This window comes from Mauremys mutica, chromosome 6 (genome assembly GCF_020497125.1).
Source record: "Mauremys mutica isolate MM-2020 ecotype Southern chromosome 6, ASM2049712v1, whole genome shotgun sequence".
Taxonomy (NCBI): Eukaryota; Metazoa; Chordata; order Testudines; family Geoemydidae; genus Mauremys; species Mauremys mutica.
In genome coordinates, this window is record NC_059077.1 from 62071253 (window position 1) to 62092800 (window position 21548).

Here is a 21548-nt window from a genome sequence, read left to right on the forward strand (position 1 = left end):
TTTATTTTTAAAAAGTTTTAAGATAGAGCCAAAGAGTGCATTATGCTATTTGTTTTCTAGATAGCAGTAGGATGCTGGAGATCAGGATTACTGGACTCTATTCTTGGTTCTGGGAGACGAGTGCAAACTGGTGGTTAAAGCAGGGGTCTGAGATATAGGTTTCCTGGCTACTGTGTATTTGTCAATGAATGATATAACCCTCAGTCATCTGTGGGTCTCAAAAGTGCTTGGTAAAGTGGGTATGTGGAAAGCAGACTTATTCTACAGACAGCATAGCCAAGCACATAGGTTTGGTATATTCTTTTCAACGGGCAGTGTCACTTAATGGGCAAAACTGTGTTCCTCCATGTTCAGGATCTGATTTTCCAGAGGACACTCAGCAGTTTTTACAGTTAAGTCTCTCTTACAGGCATCTCACACTAGCCACCCAGATTCAATAGCAGCTTTTGAAAATCTTGGTCCTGGGTTCCCTTCCTAGCTGAGCCTTCAATAAGCATGAGGGCTGACTGAAAATTTTCAATGAAAACTGTTTATCAGTGGCAAATTGGGTTTATGACAAAAAAAAATTTTCACGAGTAATGTCTGCTTGCTGCAGCTATTTCTACTTTTTGTCCAAAAATTTATCACCTGAAAAGGTTTGGGCCAAACTCCAAAAAAATCAGATTAGGAAATGCTAGCATGGTGCCTCATGCCCCCATTTTCCTCTATGGGCCAGGCTCACCAGTTAGACCAAGTTTCCAGTGATGTACCATAGCAGCGAGGCAAGTGGGGAGATATAGGCTGGCCAGGGAGCCCATCCCAAAGAGAAGAATGGGGGTATAAGGTACCTAAATGTATATTCCCCATCTGCCCTGTGGGGGTATTTCCAAAATGAAGATTTTGGTTTGCAGCTGAAATTTTTTGGTTTTCAATTTTTACCAAAAAATCAAAATTCTCCATAAAAAAAATCTGAAACTAACGTCATCAAAAATTTCCCTCAGGCAGAAGAACTATTTCCAACTAGCTCTCCTTCTGCATCTTCTAGTACTGTTATCAAAACTATGAACTAATGGCAATACCACTGGAGGTATGAAGCCTTGGTCAACAATAAGGGTCATGAAGTGCAGAAAACAAGTAACACCAGTCAGTGAAAGAGGTTAGACTAAAGCTCCCAGCCCTGGGCTACTTCCAAAAGTCAATGGGTGGTAATTATCTACTTCCATGGTTCCTGGATCTAGCCCCATTGTGGTGTTGTGTGGTTCTGGGACTCTGAAAGGTGCACCATAGCAAGCACACAAGTACAAAAGCTCCTATGCATGGACACATGGTAATTTTTCTCCCCTCCAAGCTCGCAACTCATCTCAACTCAAATTTTCAGAGAGAGGCAAGGTAAGATGTGTGGATGTCAGGAAGAGCAGGGCCCTTTCTAGGTTTAGAGCAAGTTTTTTTTTTTTTTAATGAAAAGAAAGAATGGTAAGGGAGACTGCAGGCAGATTCAGAGCTGGAAGATCAGTGAACCACACAACACATTTACCAAGGACTGTCACTACATGGTTAATCACATGAGTTCCAAAATCTTTGATAGCATGATAAAAATCACCAATGACAGGGACAGACTGAGCAGCCAGCCAGGCAGTCCTAAACACCTACACAAACCAGTTGGTGTGGTGCTCATGCTGCAAGGAGGCTACATCTCTGAGATTTGCTTTGAAGATGATATGGAGATGAGCAAAGACAGTCCCTGTTTGTGCTTTAGGCAGCCTTAATGTGCCTAAAAGACTCTAAAAACCTCCTTTCCCTGAAGTGTTTTGATGGGCTGGGAGTAAAACTGGAAAAATTCTGCCCATGTCACTGTAGGGCTATTTGTTTCTCAAGCAGAACAGTTCTTGCACTGCGCTTTGGCAGCTCTGCTGTTTCATGTGGTTGTAGAGTCTTGCGCCACCAATAAAGAATAGAAGGTGTAAAAGGCAGAGCTCACAACTTCCCCAAAGAGCTGGAAACAAAGTTGTAGAATAGGACGGTGTGAACCATTTCACCTTTCTGGAGCTGGAGACAGACTTTGGTCAGGTTGTTCAGCTTACAGTCCCGGAGTTTTCAGAGCTCTTGAACCACCCACAGGACTAGTGAAGAGGCCATAAAATGAAATGCTATGCTGTACTTTTGCGGTTAAGGACTAACGCGCTGTGGACAGGCGCATACTGTTAACTCTAATCTGCACTGTGTTTATAGACAAAATCCCCTTGTATAGTGGTGAAATGTGTTTTTACTAAACTATTCCCATATTCCTTGTAAAACAAGCATGTCAGTGCATATATACAAACTAATTACCAGACACATATTATTCACAAATATATATATAGTTGTAAATACAAGCATCTAACATTTCAATATTTAAAACTTGGCTAAGGAATTTAAAGCTACTAAAGCCCTTTCCATTCCACCAGAGATGTTTAGGACCATTTCTTCTAGTGAAACATTGTGGGGTTTTATTTACTTAAGTATCCTCTAGCTTGGTTTGAAGAGTCCAACAGCTTGAAGACCATTGCTCTGGATTTGAGTTAGCTGACAGAACGTTATGATCTTCAGTAAACTCAGACTGACTTTTACATTCTGATGGTTCACTGTCTTTGCAGGGTGGACACAGCAGATTGTTTGCTGCAGGGGTATTTACTTCCCCTTCGGCAATGGTGTCTTGTGGGCATGGCCCATACGAACTTTCCGATAAGCCAACGTAGTCATGGTCAACCACTATTGCACCTTGTAAGAGATAATGGTTGTCTGCAACAACAAAGAACATTTTGGTTAGAGTGGCCCTTTCTACTTCATTTAAAGTCATTCTACATAATTATAGAGTAAAAAAGGATGATGCTGGGTGCTAACCCATTTTCAAAGCAGTTTCAATAGCATGGCTAGAACATTTTTGTGAAGTCAGTCTTACAATGTGGACAGAATTTCAGGCCCTTAATTTCTATGAGCACCAAATTTTCAGTCTCCTCTCCTCTAAGATAAGGCTTATAATGCCACCGTAGTAGTGTACATTCAAGAAAACTCTTAAAAATTAAAGGAAATTTCTAAACAAAAAATTAAGAAAGCCATTAAATACTCAAAAGTGAAAGGAAATGTTTCATTTTAGGTCAAAACAATTTTTTCAGAATTATCAGTTAACTGAAAAAATCTGTTATTCACCCAGCTCTTCCCATAGCAGACTGCAAACTCCTGGGAGATTGCGGTTGGAATTTTTTTTGGGTAAAGGTGGGTTATTAGAGGCCATGGGTAAGGCTACATTTTAGTCACGGATATTTTTAGTAAAAGTCACAGACAGGTCACGGTCAGTAAACAAAAATTCATGGACCGTGACCTGTCCATGACTCTTACTATAAATACTGGTGAATAAAACTTGTGGGGGGGCTGCCCGGGGGCCCTGCTGGTTGGTGGAGGAGGGCAGCCTGGCTGTTGTGGGGGGTGGGGAGGGGGAGAGTGGGCAGCCCCAATGGTGCTGGGGGGAGGGGGTTGGCGGGGCCTTCCCACCCCAGCAGCAGAGTTTGGGTGTGAGAGAGGGCAGGGGGTTGGGCCATGGGGTGAGGTGAGGTGGGCTCTGGGTAGTGCTTACCTGGAGAAATACTCAGAAGTGGCGACATCCCAAGATTCCTGGCCAATGGGAGCTGCAAAGCCAGTGCTCTTGGTGGAGGCAGCATGCAGAGCTGCCTGGCCACACCTCTGCCTAGCAGCTGAGCAAGGGGGAAGTTGCCACTTCCAGGGAATCGCCCAGGTAAGTGCTGCCCAGAGCCCGCCTCAATCCATCCCGTGCCCCAATTCCCTGCTCCTTCCCACACCCAAACTCTGCTGCTGGGGGAGGAGCAGGGGCCCGAGACTGCTCCAGCAGCAGCCGTTGCGCCTGCCACAGGGGCTGCCTGAGCAGCCTCAGAGCCAGCCCTGAGCCAGGCACACCGGCTGCTGCAAACGTTGTGGAGGTCATGGAATCTGTAACAAACTTGCAGCCTTAGTCATGGGTTAAGGACTGATTCTTAGGGTACGTCCATACTTACCGCCGGGTCGACGGGTAGCGTTCGACTTATCGGAGTTCGAACTATCGTGTCTAATCTAGATGCGATAGTTCGAACTCCGAACGCACTCCTGTCGACTCCGGAACTCCACCACCGCGAACGGCAGTGGCGGAGTCGACGGGGGAGCCGCGGACTTCGATCCCGCGGCATCTGGACAGGTAAGAAGTTCAAACTAAGGTAGTTCGACTTCAGCTACGCTATTCGCGTAGCTGAAGTCGCGTACCTTAGTTCGACCCCCCACCCTAGTGTAGACCAGGCCTTAGAGTGGAGGATTCAGTTGTCCTAACCTGGAAAGTTAGGAGTCCTGGCTCTAACTAACCGTTTCCTAGGTGCTAAGAATAAGAACTGAGATAAGAAAATCTTAGCATTGTACTTTTAGGCACTGTCTTCACTGCTTAAAAAGGCGGGGCTTTTACAGCAAGATAATAAACCTGCAATAGTTACGGAACTGTAAAATTCTGTGGTGTTTAGATGCTGCTTGTGATTATTAGAACTGGGAGCACTGGCTGTTGGGAGTCTGGAAGGCCAGGAAACAGGAAGGGGGGGAGGAGTTGAGGAGGCAGGGTGAGAGTTACAGAGGATGCAGCAGCAGCTTGGTAAAGAGGTCTCCACTTTATTTTTAAAGTCCTGTTGAAGTTTGTTAGTACCTTGCCTGGTTGATAAAACAAATCCTTAGTGTTTACCTTGTGTTAGCAACAAGGTGGCAGCATTATACCCCTGCTTATGCACGCCTTGTCTAGTTTACTTTGCAGTAAAAACTAAAGGACTCTCCCTTATGTTTTTACAGCAAGGCAGTTAACAGTTTAGTTTTCCAGAGTAAGAAAACACCTTTTCATTAGTGAAGACAAACTCTTAGTCAAGGAAGTACATGTTCGCATATGGATGATAGTTCTCTTTCCTTGTATTTATTTATAAAAGGCCAGATTCCAATACACTTACTCATGTCAACTAATATTTTGCTCCTCTAATTTAACAATCACTGGGATTGCTCACTGCTCCACATAAGGAAATGCATCAAAATATGGCCCAAATTGTTTCATTGTTAAAGTTTGTCAATTACTTGGAAAAACCTGGTTAATCTCTCTCCCCATTTTAATGCCTGTAAATATTTAGTCCAGGATTTTTTTAGCTGTATAAATAGATTTCTAATTCTTTTTCTCCTTTATCTTGTGATTGTTGTCCTTAATCTCTGAAGCACTAGTTGGGAACAGGGGAAATCTAAATTTTTATGCAGTCTACGCAGAACATAGTAAACATATTAGGCTCTGATCCTGTCAAGACTTATGTTAACTTTTCACACTATAGCTCCATTGAACTCAGTCAGTGGGGCTACTCACATGAATAAAGTTAAGCACATGAGTACATCTTCACATGATTGAGGAGCCTTAAACAGAACTCAGAGGTAACTCTTAACCCTGAAACTAGTAAACGAGAAAATATGGGTTATTTTTATCACACTTCTGGGGAGAAAAATGATTAAGAAGCCAAGTTTTCTTGTAGCTGTGTGTAGTGGAGGCTGACATTTAGCATAATGACCAGTTTCTCCTAAGAAATGAAAGAAGTTCCAAGTTGGTTTCAGGTGTCTTTGCTGTGTTAATTACAAAGACATTGGTATTGCTACAACGCTCAATGAGTTTGATGCATTTTCAACAGTGGGAACTATCACATGTATGCCAGTAATGTAGTAGACCCGCCTGAAAAAAAAAGTAGTTATGTTCTGTGGTAAAGGTCTTTGAACCTTGAGTTATTCAATAGTTTCCAAAGATTGTGTTAAGTGACTCAGCACTAGAAACAGAAATGGCCACTGTTATCCGATTACAGATTACACTGTAAGGACAATGCAGCTCAAGATGTCACAGAAGCAGTAGAAATAGACTGGAGATGAGTAGGGGCACTTCCAGTAACTCTCTCCCTAAGTATAACATTTTAGGCGCAGATCCATGAAGGGGACTTAGGGGTTGTAACACTGAGTAGTATGGTGCCTAGAGAAGTCACAGGAACACTGCAATTTGCAAAGCCTGAGTTGAGGTGCCTCGTCTCCCCATACAGTAAGTGAGGAGAAATAGGTACCTAAGAATGGGCTCCACAAAAGCCAGCACACTAGGTGGGCAGCCACCTTAAACTACCAATGGGAGATTCTCACAAAATGTGTGCGCTAAGTCCTGCCCTTCTTTTGGAAATAGGCATCTAACTCTGGGCTGTACAGATCCACCTATCTGCTTAACAATCAATCCATGAACCAGGCAGGCTGATCTGAGGGCGGGTCTACACTGCGGGGGCGGGAAATCAAGCTAAGATACTTCAACTTCAGCTACGCGAATAGTTGTGTATCTTAGTTCGACTTACCTGGCCGTCCTCACGGCAGCAAGTCGACTGCCGCGGCTCCCCCGTCAACGCTGCTCACTCTTCCTGCCGAGGTGGAGTTCGGGCGTCGATTCGCAGATTGATTTATCACGTCTAGACGAGACGCAATAAATCGATCCCCAATAGATCGATTACTACCCACCGATCCAGCAGCTAGTATAGACGTACCCTTACTTTAAACTGCATGTGGGGCCTGAAAGAAACTGGCAGGGGAGAAGGAACTCCCTTATAACCTTTAGCCTAGTGGATAAGGCACTCACGCTGGATGCGCAAGACCCCTGCTTCAATTCCCCCTTCCTTCTGAGGGGAAGAAGCATCATAGTGCCTGCACTGCTAGGCTTTACAGCCAGTAATTCTCACTTTCCTGACCCAATTAATATTTTACTCTTCAATTATGTAATTAAAGGTGGAACAATTGCAATAGGGGAAATGAGGGAGATCCATATCGGAATATTCCCTAGCCTAGTGGGGAGGCTGGACTTCAACTGGAGGTCTCCCATATCCTGCGTGTGTACTCTACCCACTAGTTAGGCTAAAGGTTATAAAGGGAGGTTAAAAGGGCTATTTTGTGTGAATTCACCTGAGGGTCGCTAGCCAGTAGGTGTGCTCAGAGGCTATCTACCAGATTGGGCCTGCCTGCAACTTAGGTGGGCCAGATGACTCTCCTACTTCGTGAATCACTCTGGGGCTTAGATGGGAGATAGGCATCCTGCCCCTATAGTGAGGTAGTAGTGCACATGCTCAGACAGGAGAAACTTAGGTGATGAGTGACTTTAGGCATCTTCAAGGTTAGGTGGCAGCCAAGCAGGAGTTTCATAGATTGCAGTGGTGCCTAAAATAGGAATTTGGCATCTAGGTACCTTGTGGCTCACATCCTTAATAATTAGCAATATAACTAAAAGCATTCTCCCCTGTACACTACAGGTTGAAACATACCCGATCAGAAACAGTCCACTGAGATGGTAACTACTTTTTAAGGATAGACTAACAGGGTAGTCAAGGAGTCTCTGCCCTGTGGCTGGGCTATATATAAATAGGAAGGGAAGAGGAAGCTGAGAGAGAAAGGGGAAGTAGAAGCCACGTGTGCTGCGGGCAGTGGTTTCTTTCTGGCTCCAGAAGTCCAGCCAAGCCTGATTTAGTCTTGGGGTTATGTTTGGGAGTTCTGAACCTAGGGCCTGAGGTGAGAATTTTATCAGCTGGTATGGTACTTGGTCCTGTGCTAGAGCCTTATTAAAAAGAAAACATGTTATTTATTTATTAGTGTGTGTTGGCTTCTCCTCCCGACCCATGGCTATTGCCACCCCAGTTAGGGGAAGTTAATTAAGGGAGGCCACACCTGCAGCAGCACCACACTGCAGGGTCACTAGGGGACACAGAGGGACTGCCCACACCTTTATACATGGACTTTTTATATTATAGGTGCTTTTTACAGAATTTGTAACATTCAGCTGTTTGTTCTCTCTAGATTACTGAGAATGATCCAAAATTCCAGATGTGTGAAATAGATAAATAGTTTACCCCCTTTTTTCCATGAACAAATAAATGCAAAATCTCAGTAGTTTTGCTCCTGTCTTCATTGGGACAAGAACAAAGTTAAGAAATAATCTTTAAACGTAGTTCAACCTAGATCTGCTTTTAATGTGTTTACCAGTTAGTGTGATTACGGCCAAATCACGCTGAACTGGTTTCAAACAGGAGAAGAGTTTAAACATGATTCCTTAATGCTGTTCCCAGCCCAGAATCTTCTTTGTTGAAAATGCACGGACTGCATGGACTACTGTATAAGGTCTTTGTAATTAACACTGATACATTTGCTAAGATTCCCTCTTGCTCAATAATATACCCTATGACACTAAAGCAAGTGGAATTAGAGAAGTAACAGATTTACCTTGTCCATTGGATCTTCTTATGTATGGTTTAAGGTGAGACATTTTGATGGGTCTTTTTAGTCTGGATCCTGTGGTATCTCTTAGTATTGCACATCCATTATCTGTGATGTAGTCTATAATACAGGGACCAACCCACTCTGACTGGAAACGGCCATCTTTCCACCAGTTTTTCCTTTGTCTAAGCACTTCATGTCCAACTTTAAGATGAAATGGATTTATTTGCTTTGGTTTCCTTTTAATATTGACCTTGTTTCCAGTTTGCTGTTCATCAATCCTATTTTTCTCAATCTACATGGAGAAATAACATGAATTATAGCTTGTTTTCCTGAGAGGAACCGCATGTTTTCATAACATTGATTGAATACAGAGTTTACCATGAAGCATACAGAAGTGTTATTCAAAGATCTTTCGTCATGCATGACTCATTAATTTTTTCTAAATATTTCAAATATGTTCACCGTAACACTTTAGTATTAGGTATTTACCTGGCATTTTGTAGCTTTCCTTTCCTCCAATACTCGATCAGCCTGTTTAATTGCTTCAAGGATTTTGGCAAACATACATTTATTATCCTCTTGTGCTTCCTGCAGTACATTTGACGTCTCAGACACATAAGGGTTACGATTAAACATTTGGAAATATGGTGTGTTTTGGACTGGCTCCTATTTATAGGGGGAGAACACAGGCAAACTTAGTACTTGTCTTAGTGGGTACTTGCATAACAATGTCAGTCAACTCCCAACAAGAGAGACATAATGTACACATACCATGGGAGTCAAGTTAAAAGCATATGCAATGGCAGATAAATTATCATCCCAGTCATTGGGGTGGTCTGCGCAGTATTTGTTCAGGAAAGGCTTGATTGTCTTGCATGTTCTTTCATTTGTGTCATCTGTCTGAGGATAGGACAATACTATTTGTTTCATTCCAAAGAGCTCAAATAGTTCTCTGTTGATCTTTAAAGACAAAAACATACAATGCACAGGAACAATCACTGCTTGTATTACACTGCAGTAAATATTATGTACTCAATACAGTTTCTACTCTTTCCTACCACCATATATGGGTGACAGAAAAGATTGCCTTATATACACCCGTCTACATGCAAGTTCCAATTTAAATAGTGTGGTCTGAAGGAATGGGCATGGGTATGGGATCCAGGAACTGCTGAGTTCTAAACCTAATTTTAAAAGCACAGGGTGTGGGTCGTGAAATATTTTCAATGTATAAGCAAGTACAAATTTAGCAGAGTCACCATTGATAGACACAAGTGATCTTCATGCCACAGATTGGATTCCCACTGTAATATACACTAATACTAAGGAGACTACACAGAATGTAAGCTCCACAGGCAAGGACCGTCTGTGTTTGTACAGTGCCTAGCACACAGGGGTCCTGATCAAAGACTGGGATACTACAACACTACAAATAATAAAGGAAAGAACAGAACCTTCTCTCATGAGGTAGAGACAGTTATGCTTGAAGCATGATTGTCTTCTATATGTCACTGCCATTACTCCTTCACAGAACTTTTACTAATAAAAATACATTTATGTCTATACAAGATAGAGAAAATACTTTGACTTTTTGATATGTCTTGAGTAAATGTTGTTTTATCCTTTAATTTTCAGTGATCAGAAAGGAGCGTTCTGGAAAAATATCTAAGACTAAGGCAGAGATCAGCAACCTTTGGCCCGCGGCCCGCCAGGGTAAGCACTCTGGTGGGCCAGGCCAGTTTGTTTACCTGCTACGTCCGCAGGTTCGGCCAATCGCAGCTCCCACTGGCCGCGGTTTGCCACTCCAGGCCAATGGGGGTTGTGGGAAGTGGCGCGGGCTGATGGATGTGCTGGCCGCCTCTTTCGGCCGCCCCCATTGGCCTGGAGCAGCGAATTGGGGCCAGTGGGAGCTGTGAGCAGCCAAACCTGCAGATGTGGCAGGTAAACCGGCCCGGCCTGCCAGGGTGCTTACCCTGGCAGGCCACGGGCCAAAGGTTGCTGATCCCTGGACTAAGGCATCTAAGGCATTATAAATTAGTGCCCACCCTCAGATAGCTTAGACCAGGCCCTGAATCATGAAAGCAAAGTCAATGGCCTCAACTCCTCAAAGGTAAATGCAACACACCAGTTTTCATAAACAAGTCACTGTAAATTTGGCACCTAAGCCTCTCAGATTGTCTAAAATACAAGGGTATGGTAATCAAACATACCATCTTCTCTAAAATAAAGTCTTTTTAGGGCTGACTTCTCTTACCTGATGAACAAACTCTTCTGCTTGATCAATAATCATTTTTTTAAGTGGTCCATACGAGAAAAACACACTGACAATTGCCTTAGCAATTTCTACTGCTGAAGTGTCTTGTAGTGGCAGAACCACCACCCATTTTGTGAACAAGTCTGTCATCATTATGACATACATATGGTTTCTGCGGGTGGTATTAAACGGTCCCATTAGGTCTATTGTGACTGCAGTCCATGGATCCTCTACTTTGATAGGGTGTAATTTGGGTACTATGATGGCTGTATTCTTTGCCACCTGGCAATGCTGGCAAGCATACACCTGGGTCAGAAACAAGAATAGAGGGACATTACTAACAAGTGTCTGCTGAAGGCATGTCACTAGAATAAACATTTAAATATTATCATTCCAACGAGAGCTGGAGATTAGGGCATCTCAGTCATTCTACACTAATCCCATTCATTTTACATTTCTTTATACTATTAAACATTTGAGACAGATATTCAGCTATAGCAAAATCAAATACAAACACACAACATAGCACAGGTTGGAGGTAGTTGTATGAAAATAATTTACAGCTCAACTTGGAATACCACTGATCCTGGGACTCAGCGTGCTGTTCTAGACCCACAGTATAAATTAAAGCAGCCTTCACTATCTTTGATTAATACAGCAGCTGGGCATCAGCAGCAGGTAGGGAACCCCTGGTCATGTCCCCTTTGCTCCAGTCAAGCTTCCTCCTTTGGTAGAAGGGAGGTGATGTGCATAGGACAAGTTATGCTGGCCTTATGCCACCAGAAGGTCCCTTGCACTAAGGTCATTTTCCTTTGGCTAGGTGCACAGGTTATATAGGCAGAATCTGGCATAGCACTGCACAGACCAGATTTATCTGCTTAGCAGGATCTCATCTTATATCTATCTATCTAAACCAAATGCAAAGAACTGTTTTCATTTAACATAAAAGTTAGATAGATGATCACAAGTATAAAGAAATGTAGCTGACTGCAAGAGCAACAATAATCTGGCAACACTGAACAACATGTATATGTACATCTGTATATACATTTTATGTCTCAGGACTAGATTCTGTGGGTACACAATCTATGTATTTGTGTGATAAGGGGTGCAAGAAGATTTCCAATTGGGTGTCCCTCATAAGAAACTCCCCCATGTACCCCTAATGCCCAAAAGGAGATAAAGATTGGCACAGCCACAATTTCAGTCCTTCCCATGCTCTGACCAGCCATTCTGGCAGAGTGTGGGTGGTGCGGGATAGTAAGCTGTATCCCATAAAGGGGGTTAACAGTGGTCTTGCAGCCTCTATGTATCTATCAACACCTACACATATTCTGCCTCCCTGAGTCTGAATGCTTCCTGGTGCTCTCACTGAGGGAGCACAACCCCTCACCATCACTTAGTACACGCTGTGCCTACAATGCACCATTGTGCTATACATTAAGCTACACTGTTAACAAGAAAAGGAGAAACAGAAAATACTACTTGGCCACCTTGCACATATGTAAACACTGATCCTATTGGGATCTTAAACTTGTAGTTCTGACTTTGTCTGACTAACACTGTAACTTTAAAAATAATTTAAAAATCTAAATAAGTTCATGTGCTTTGCTGAATCAGAGTCTTAGAGCTACTCAGGGCCCCAAGCTACACAGAGCATTGGAAGTTTAGTCCCAATGATCTAGCCCACAAACTTAGTTTTTCTAACACCACATTTTCATTCACTCATAATACTGAAAAGAGTCTCTCTTTCTGAACTGAAGCTAGGTATCAGCCCAATAGCAATTTGAGGAGGAATTTTCAAAAGCCCCCAAGTGACTTAAAAACACAAATCTCATAGAAGCCAATGGGACTTAGGTGTTTTTTCGAAAGTACCTACAGATCTTAAGTCCCACTGGCTTTTAATGAGAAACATGTTCTTAAGTAACGTAGGGTTTACTTTTAGCACAAACATGCTCATACACCCGTCACACACACTTTTTTATTTTTAAGTATGAGCAAAATATCTGTTCAGCTATTTGAGTTAAAGTGAAGCAAAAGATATAAGTCTTGTAAAAGAATTATACAAAGTAATCAGCACTATCTCAATTAAGCTTATTACAAAGATCAGATAAAGATATCCTGTAGTTATGACTCATACCCACTGTTTGACGTCATTGGTTATGGAAGTCCAGTAGTAACTAGACTCCACCAGAGTCAGAGTCCTTGATATTCCATGATGAGCACCTGCAGCACTTTCATGGCATTTGTGTAGCACTCTCTTCTTCTCCTCATCTGAAACAATTACCAAACGCATCTGTTTCCTGTCTTTTCCCACATAGAACAACTTATTTTCTGGAAGGAAAAAAAATATTACAGATTATGTGTCATCAAGACAGAACGATCACAGAAGTCTATTAAACTATTGGATATACTTGGTTATGCATTTTATTAAACTCATATTATTCACCATTTTCAGCTGTGTACAATTACATACCAAATCTAGCTTTTGTGTGGAATATTTATTTACTGCAGTACTCCATTAACTCTGAATACAGGGCAATGCACCCTTACTTATCGCCACAGGAGCACAAGAGAGATTGCATTCCCCCATGAAGTCTCTCTGAAGCATAATCTATTAAGACTAAGAGGGTCACATGCTTCACAGTTTCTGTTGGCAGAGGTCATTGCACACACCAGGGGCTTTTTGCACATCCCTCCATTTCCCACATGAGCACCTTGGGAGCCAATCTCCCATCGGCTCTATGCCACTCCCTCCAACCCTAACTATTGTGGTAAACCAAATGCTCCTTGTCAGGAGTTAAAATTGAGGGTTTACATTTTGAGTTTCCTTGAGTCATGGTCCCCCAATAGCTACAGATTTCACTAGTAGCTAAAATGGGCTTTAATTATTAGATGGATCTCCATATCCTTTAAATATAATTAAACATGCAGATAAAGAGGCCAAAGGGGACAGATTTTCTGTTTTTGAGAATGTTCATGTATATGCTAACCTGGGATAGACAGATGAGTTTTATTTTATAAAGCAAGTACCAAAAAAAAAAAAAATAAAAAAAAATCAGATACTGTTCTCAATGTGCTATGAGCAAGTCTTCACCTGAAGGAAACCAGAAGTAATGGATTTCCCAAGAGAGAAAATATTTCTAACCTTTGAAAAGAAATTTTTTGGCTGCTCTTCTTATTCCACTTCTCTCACTTGCTAACGTAGTTGGATGATATTCTCCTGTTCGTTTGTAATAGGAGATTTGTTTCAGATGGAGCCCACCATTCTTTCCGCTACGAACCATTGTTTGCCTAAAATGCACAAATATTTTACAGTGTATTGCAGTGACAGTTGCTCCAACCGTTACTAGATCCCTTGTAGCCCCTTCATTCCCTTATGTTTGAATATCAATTCTACACATAATGTCTGACTGTCCCCTTTCCTCACCACGTTCTTGTGTTTGGGTTCCACATGCTGGACCCGTGTGCTTTTATGCTTTCCTGAATCTGAAAATGGTCCAGGTATGGCCTCTGGCTCTGGGTTTGTAGGATGACTCTCAGGGTGCAGAGTCTCTTTGTAGCACCCCCTCCTGAGACCTAAGACACTGCAGTCCATCTGCGTAGGCCTTGAGACTAGTGCTAGCTCTCCCAGACTCCCCAGTTGCCTAAGCACACCCTCTCCTAGAGCTCCAACCTCGTGGGCCCTTTGGTTTATAGTTTCTCTCTTCAGAGATATGTGAAAGTTGAAGCAAACAGACAGCGGCTTTGCAAAAGGGATTTCTAAAAACAGTGACTTTCTACTTTAGGCAGCACAAGAGATATGGAGATGTAGGTAAAAACAATAAAACACCTATATGTGCTTCCCTGCTTCAGTTTCCTCCCAACTCAAGCATTCTTTGGGGTTTGGTCAGAGTCCTCATGGACAACCCCTACTGCAGCTCATGGCTTCTCCTCTGAATTATAGACTCTTTCTATTTCCCGCAGTCAATTTCTTTCAGCCTTGGCTGGTTTTACAGTCCAAGTCCCTCCTCTTCCAAAAGACTTGTCCCTTTGTTTCTCTCCTGCTGCATCTTTTGTCTCTCTAACTAAACCACCTAGTTGCTGTATTTTTAAAGAGCGATACCAATGCCGCATCACTTTGTTCCCTCTCCTGAGAAAAGGCAATTCCTTCAAACCCTAGTACTGTGCAGAGAAGTTGGAGAAAACTGGTTTTATCTAGGATACAGTTACTCTTTTTTCCACCCAGGCAATTTCTACTCAGATGCTGATGATCTTTAACGATTGACCTCGTCACAGACAGACCCCAGCGCCACCCTGCTGCCCTGTAGTGCAAGGAGTCTGTGGTAAGAATAAAGTAAAAGACAGCCACAGATAGGTTATAAAATCGAAGTGGAATTCATAAATTGTACATTGACAAATTCCTGAAATCACAACATAGAAAGTTTTCTGTAAATATATTGCCCAAACAAACTTTACGTAGTCTAAACACTTCAATATAATTTTTGTCTTAGTGATTTTCTCATGTGTAAATATCTGGCCATATTAATTGTTATGCTAAACCAGGGGTAGGTAACTTATGGCACATGTGCCAAAGTGGCATGTGAGCTGATTTTCAGTGGCACTCACACTGCCTGGGTCCTGGCCACTGGTCTGGGGGGCTCTGCATTTTAATTTAACTTTAAATGAAGCTTCTTAAACATTTTAAAACCCTTATTTACTTTACATACAACAATAGTTTAGTTATATGTTATAGACTTATAGAAAGAGACCTTCTGAAAATGTTAAAATGTATTACTGGCATGCGAAACCTTAAATTATAGTGAATAAATGAAGACTCAGCACACCACTTCTGAAAGGTTGCAGACCCCTGTGCTAAACATTACATTCCCTTACTCCATATTTATGGCCATCATGCTACATCATTTGTTATCTCGTCCTTTACTCAGATGTAAAACATACACAACACCTATCACATCACCTAGTCAATCCCTCTGTCTATAGCTGATGTTGTTTAGTCAATTATATTGTAAAAGATCCAAGCAATGGGGCTTCCATCACATCCCGTAGAAAGACAATCAAATCATAGAGAGAGATTGCTATTTCTATTTTTAAATACTTAATAAGGTTCTTAAATACTATGGTTGGGGATCATATAATTATCTACCCAGACAGACAGCATCTTGGTGGAAAAAATGGACAAAAACAACTCCCAGAATAGAGATGACCACAAAAGCTTGTCTTGCTCATTAATCTGTCAGGCAAATTAGATTTTGAAATCAGACTTTGCACGACAGGTAACAATTACTTCCCCACCCATGTGTTGACTTTCCTCGGTTCATGGTAATAAACTGAAATGCCACTAATAGAATATGTCATTAGTACAGGAAAAGCTTAGGTCTAACATTAGTAGCTTCAGAATAATTCCCAATAAATGACAGGTGAACGACAAAAATCCATGCAAGTTGCATGGATTTTTCCAGTAGTCCATTTTAAAAAAAATCTGATACAGCATTTATAAGCAAGAGTTTAAATTTTTACAGTTTGATTCTGCTCCGTTGTCTTCAATGGGAGCAAGATCAGGCCATAACAGACTGACATGCTATCTATCTATCTATCTATATATCATTTCTTATTGTAATTAGGAAATTATTCTTGGTGTGTAAGCAATTTCCCCACTCATCCTTGCACTGCATCACAAGATACACAGTGTGACCGAGCACGTAATCAGAATTTTAGTTTCCATACTATGTCTGACAAGAGACAAATGATTAAGAGGAACTATCTAGTCACTTTGGAAATGATCCATTCTGTCTTATATGGTCTCATTAATGTTTCTATTTGAACACTAAAAATGTAAATCAGTGGGTATTTGTTTTCAGCTTACTGTTTATATCTTCCTTGTTAAACTCTTGGGAGGGAAAAAGCTCTACAATTATTAAGTATCCATGAATATGCAGTATATTCCCCCTCCAGAAAAAAAATGAAATGTCATGTGTTTGCCATTAATGAGATTTCATAAATATCAACAACACACAGCAGGTCTAAGTTTTGTTTTGTTATTTTTAAGGAACCTAAAATTGTGCTTCACAGGTCAACAGAAAGACAAGGTCTTTACCCCATAGAATGTCTAATTTTGGACATCATGGGCCAGACTTTCATGTACATATAAGTTCCATTTGTAATACTGCAGAAACACAAAGGGGGCTTACTACAGCTGTAAGGCCGGGGAGACTCCTCAGGTACTATAGATCTGGAGCTTATATCAGCTGATCCCGGTCCTCCAGCATAGAGGACATCTGATGGGGAAGGGCTATATCAGGAGTGGGGCCTGAACACAATGTGCTCTGGTGATCCTGGCTGACAGAGTGGCTCTTTGGGAGCCAGGATAAGTGTAAACTGCCAGCATAAATTGGAGCAACCCAGAGGCTGGTCCGACTCAACTGGTGGAAGTAGTATATATGGGATAACAAACAGCAGGAAGTGGATGGGGAGAGGAGGGATGGACTACACAGCAATGAGATTGTTTTAACTTATGTAAAATAAATAAATAATCAACATTAATATTTCCAATTTTCAGTTATACTATTGCTATAAGATCAGACATGCTGGAACAACAGCATTAAAAATCTAAGCTGTATTAAATGTAATAAGTTTTCTAAGTACCTCATACATCAAGTCACTGGAAACAGTGAATGTTTTTCACATAACATACAGTATTTGTTAGAATAGCATGAAATCACATATTTAGAATTGCTCCTATGTCTTCCTGTGCAGGAAAACGGCTTTTGTTTTGGTTAAGTGAGAAGTCTTTACTCATCTCCAGCAATGGTAGCAACTATATTAGTTTGAAAAAGAGGGCTGATAAGTAGATTATATTGTAGACTACAAGTACGATGGCTAACTCAACAAACACTACAGCAAATGCTTAAACATGTACTTAAGTGCTTTGCTAGAAAAAACTAAATAAGCTTCCTTCCTGGACACTAAGAATTTCCTATGTCCCTATGGATTGTTACAGTTTTAGTATTTAGTTACTGTGTGCTTTTCTTCACACCAAATTAGATGTCTTTCTGACATGGAAGCAAAAGGAAGCTGCAAGAGCCATCATGTGCCCCTCCCCAGCAGCGTGGGCATATCGTTTCAGGCACCTGGAGCATCTCGCAGAGAGGTAAATCGCTGCAGGGCTGGGGACACCCTGGCCGGTGCCAGATCAGACCCATGCCCTGTCCACCCAACCCCTTGCATCTAGACCCCCCCATACCCAGACCCCCCGCAAACCTCCACCCCATTGAGTCTCACCCCCTGCACCCAGCCCTTCCCAGCCAGTGGCTCGTACCCTGCACCAGACTCATCTGCTAGTCCTGGCTGGGCTGGGTGAAGAGTACAATTCCCCTGCACTGAGTGGCCGGGTCTGACCCACCTCCAGAAACTTCCCCCGGTTCTACACCTCCCCTGTTTCCTGCCCCCATCACTCCTCAACTGCAGAGGGAGAGAGATCTGTATGGGGAGCTGCTCTCCCATCTGCCCAACTCTTGTGCAACTGGATCCCCCCAGACCCCTCCCCCAGCCTCAACCCCCCCCTGCATCTGGACCCCCACCAAGCCCCTCCCCCCATCAACCCCACCCCTCCTGCATCCAGACCACCCACCCATGTACCCAAGCCACACCCCGCTGAGTCCCCCAACCTAAACCCCACCCTGATGAGCCCCACTCCCTATGCACCTGGACCACCCCATGAGCTCCCCCATGTCCAAACCCCCATCCCACTGAACTCCAACCAGCTGCATCTGGACCCACACTCTGCTAAGCCCCACTTCCCCAGTACCCTCCTGCTGAGCCCCATCACCCCACACTCAGCCCCCTCTGCTGAGCCCCAATAACCTTCACCTGGACCCCGTGCAGTGTCCCATTGCCCCCCCCGGCCCGCCCCCCCCACTGAGCAGTCCACACCCAAATTGCCCCACACAGAACCCTCTCATCCCACACCTGGACCCGCCACACTAAGCCCCTCCACACTTGGATCCTCCCTGCTCACACTTGGTGCGCCTGGCATGGGGCTGCTTACCCTAGTGAGTTGCTTCACCTCCTACTCCTGAGGGAATTCTGTACCAAAAAATTCTGCACCAAAAAAATAAAAATTCTGAGCATGATTTTAAAATTCTGCAAATTTTATTTGTCAATAATTTAAATTCCAGCATGGCAGTGGGGAGCACAGGCCACTGACTGTATGTAGGTCAGAGATCACCCTGCAGCCCCCCCCCCCCCTTAGGACACAGACCGCTGGGGCAGGCCTGGCCCCTGCACTGTGTCAGGTTTGGGCGCAGTCTCACTGCCAAGTCTGTGTCACCTCCGCCATGTGCCATGTGGCACCTCCGCATTTATTTGTTGACAAATAAAATTTTGCAGAATTTTAAAATATTGTGTGTAGAATATTTAGGGGGGGGAGACACAGAATCTTTAATTTTTTTGTCACAGAATTCCCTCTGGAGTAACTAGAAAAGGTGGGCTTTTTTAAACCACTTGTTAGGTAGCACATGTCAAAATCATAGCATGGATGAGGCAATTATAGTCCTAACTCAAGTGAGCAGGTTGTGGGGAAACACCCACCTCCATCATGACAGCTTTTCCAAGTCTGGATTCACCCAGACAGTTTATAATTTCATTAATGTCTCAACAAGTGAACATGACAAACAATAGAAGGAAAGAACAGGAAGTGTCTTGCAACTCATCAGATATTACTGCTTAAGAACATAAGAACATAAGAAAGGCCGTACCGGGTCAGACCAAAGGTCCATCTAGCCCAGTATCTGTCTACCAACAGTGGCCAATGCCAGGTGCCCCAGAGGGAGTGAATCTAACAGGCAATGATCAAGTGATCTTATATTGGGCCAGATTTTTTAATCTATTCCCGCTACTTTCTGCTATTCCAGTGGTACAAAGCAGCCCTTAACCAGCTATCTAAGGAGTCCCTCTACTTAGGAGGACTGACAAGTGGCATGGTTCATCAGCAGCATCTACTCTCCCCTCCTTCTCCAGCTGACAGAATAGAATTTACGGGCCACAGGCAGCTGGTATAAAGCAACAGAGCCCTGAGAACGGGGAGGCTAGGATCCAGCCCAATGCATGAAGTGAAGTTGAGGGGTTAATATGTTTCTCCAAGATGGAATTTCTGTTTATTCAGCAGTTTTTAAACAATTAAGAATTTACATCCCAAAATTAAAACAATGTCAATGAAAAGTCAAGCACTGAAAAGTTTAGGAAATTACTGGGAAATGTCAAATTAAAGTTGTTGGTACAATCTTAATTTATCCCTTGTTGCGCATATGCATTCTGATAGTCTTTAATTACATGACCACATATTATCGTATTTTCTTGTCCTGCAGTCTACAGGTTCTTTCCTTCCGTGCCTTCCAATTTCTGAAACAAATAGAGCAGGAATCCTACTGATAAAAGCCCCTTCACTATACAACCCTGACTCAGCTCCCCAGAGCACAGTGCATCCTGTGTAATGAATGAGGCAGGGGTCCTATGGGGAAAACGTTTGTGATTGGATAATTAAAGATGATAATGGACATATACAAGAATGTGAATGAAGGTTGCATGGGCGACTGTCATTCTGGCATTTCTTAACTTCTGAGTGCTTGATTTTGCAACACTGATGTTCTTTTAACACTGTTGGGGGGGGGCGTGGGGATGCAAAACAGATGTTTTTCAGTGCTGCCCAGAGGTTGCTGCAAGGCAACATGAAACTGAACAAAGTCTTGTTAATATCACCTTGATGTTGGCAAGAGCTATCCATCGGCAGCAGCTGCCATTGGAGCCATCTGTCTGTGGGCTTGGGCAGACAGGCCATGGCCCCCGGGGAGGTATGCAAGACTGCAAACTATGTCTAAGATTTCCAAAGGGGTCTGTAAACGAAAAAAAGGTTGAGCCCCCCCTAGTGTAGGCTGTTACGCATTTAGAAGATTATCTTTGCAACCGCAAATGTTGGTTGGTTTTCTGCATGGAAGTTTACTCTGTGGGAGTAGTGATGGGCGAGCCCCACTGCCACAGGCGCCAGGAGACGGGTCCTGCGGCTGAGTGGACAGCGGAGTGTCCCCACCCCAATCATCCCAACTCCCCGCTGAGGGCCCTGAGCGGAGCTGAAGGGCCTGGCAGCCCGGCGGTCCCACCGCGGGGCAGGGGCAGGGCGGAGAAGGGGGCCCCCGGCCAGCCCCACCCATCTCACGCAGGGACTCACTGTGCCCCGTGCTTGCGGGAGAGGCGAGGCTGCAGACTGAGCCTGGCTGCGTCCCTCCCTCAGCCCCGGGGAAGCGCGCGCCGAGCCCCGCTCTCCGCCGGCGCCGCAGCAGCCCCTGCCCAGCCGGCGGGAGTACTCCGAGCCACGTGGACTACGATTCCCAGCATGCACCGCTCCGATGATTCCCCCGGCCAGGCGGCGCCGCACCTTGGAACATTTTAGTCTCCATGGAGACGAAAATGGAGCCTTATGTGCCGAGAACGGTTGTCCTCGCGACACTGCAATGCAAGCTGGGGTCTTTAGTCCCGACCAGCCGTTTCTAAGCTCTGTTTGCCAGCGAGGATTTGCACATGCGCGAAACAAACCCCCTGCGCGATAGTTTCCCCCTTGTTGCCAGGACGCAACGAGTCGGGCACGTTCAGCGATAACCAGCCACGCATTAGATTCATAAACACGCACCTGGCTATCGCGATATCCTGCCCCGAGGGGGCCGAGATCGGGTTTCTCTGGCCTGGCGAGAAAAAGTGGCAGTTCCGCGCGAGGGACTTATGTGGCGCCCCCGGAAGTGACGACTCCCAGGGGGGTTGGCCCGCGGGGGGCGGGCCCAGCCAGCCCGGGGGCGGGGCGGCTCCTGTTCGTTCCTCAATGGGCTCGGGCGGCGCGCTGCCCCTGGCACCCGAGCCGGCATGGGTAGGTGAGGAGACCCCGTCCCGGGGGCCGCGGCAGGGTCCCCCTTTCTCCAGTGGGAGGCAGCCCGCCCAGTGGCGCGAAGGTCGCTAC

General features: G+C 44.0%; 1 protein-coding gene across 4 annotated transcripts; it reads right to left on the reverse strand.

Annotated features, from left to right (window-relative positions):
* Window positions 1-31: 31 nt before the first annotated feature.
* On the reverse strand, window positions 32-21445 carry GIN1 (gypsy retrotransposon integrase 1). Of its 4 annotated transcripts, XM_045020393.1 has the most exons (9): window positions 21228-21445; window positions 20303-20436; window positions 13695-13840; window positions 12687-12880; window positions 10547-10852; window positions 9064-9252; window positions 8782-8958; window positions 8296-8584; window positions 32-2757 (listed from the first exon to the last, which is right to left on the reverse strand). In XM_045020393.1, exons 3-9 carry the CDS (start codon window positions 13831-13833, stop codon window positions 2474-2476), a joined length of 1578 nt encoding a protein of 525 aa, XP_044876328.1. In that variant the 5' UTR covers window positions 13834-13840; window positions 20303-20436; window positions 21228-21445; the 3' UTR covers window positions 32-2473. The 4 variants fall into 4 exon arrangements, with proteins under 4 accessions (XP_044876328.1, XP_044876329.1, XP_044876327.1 ...); XM_045020394.1 differs by lacking the exons at window positions 20303-20436; window positions 21228-21445 and adding an exon at window positions 20976-21080; XM_045020392.1 differs by lacking the exons at window positions 20303-20436; window positions 21228-21445 and adding an exon at window positions 20769-20895.
* Window positions 21446-21548: the final 103 nt, after the last annotated feature.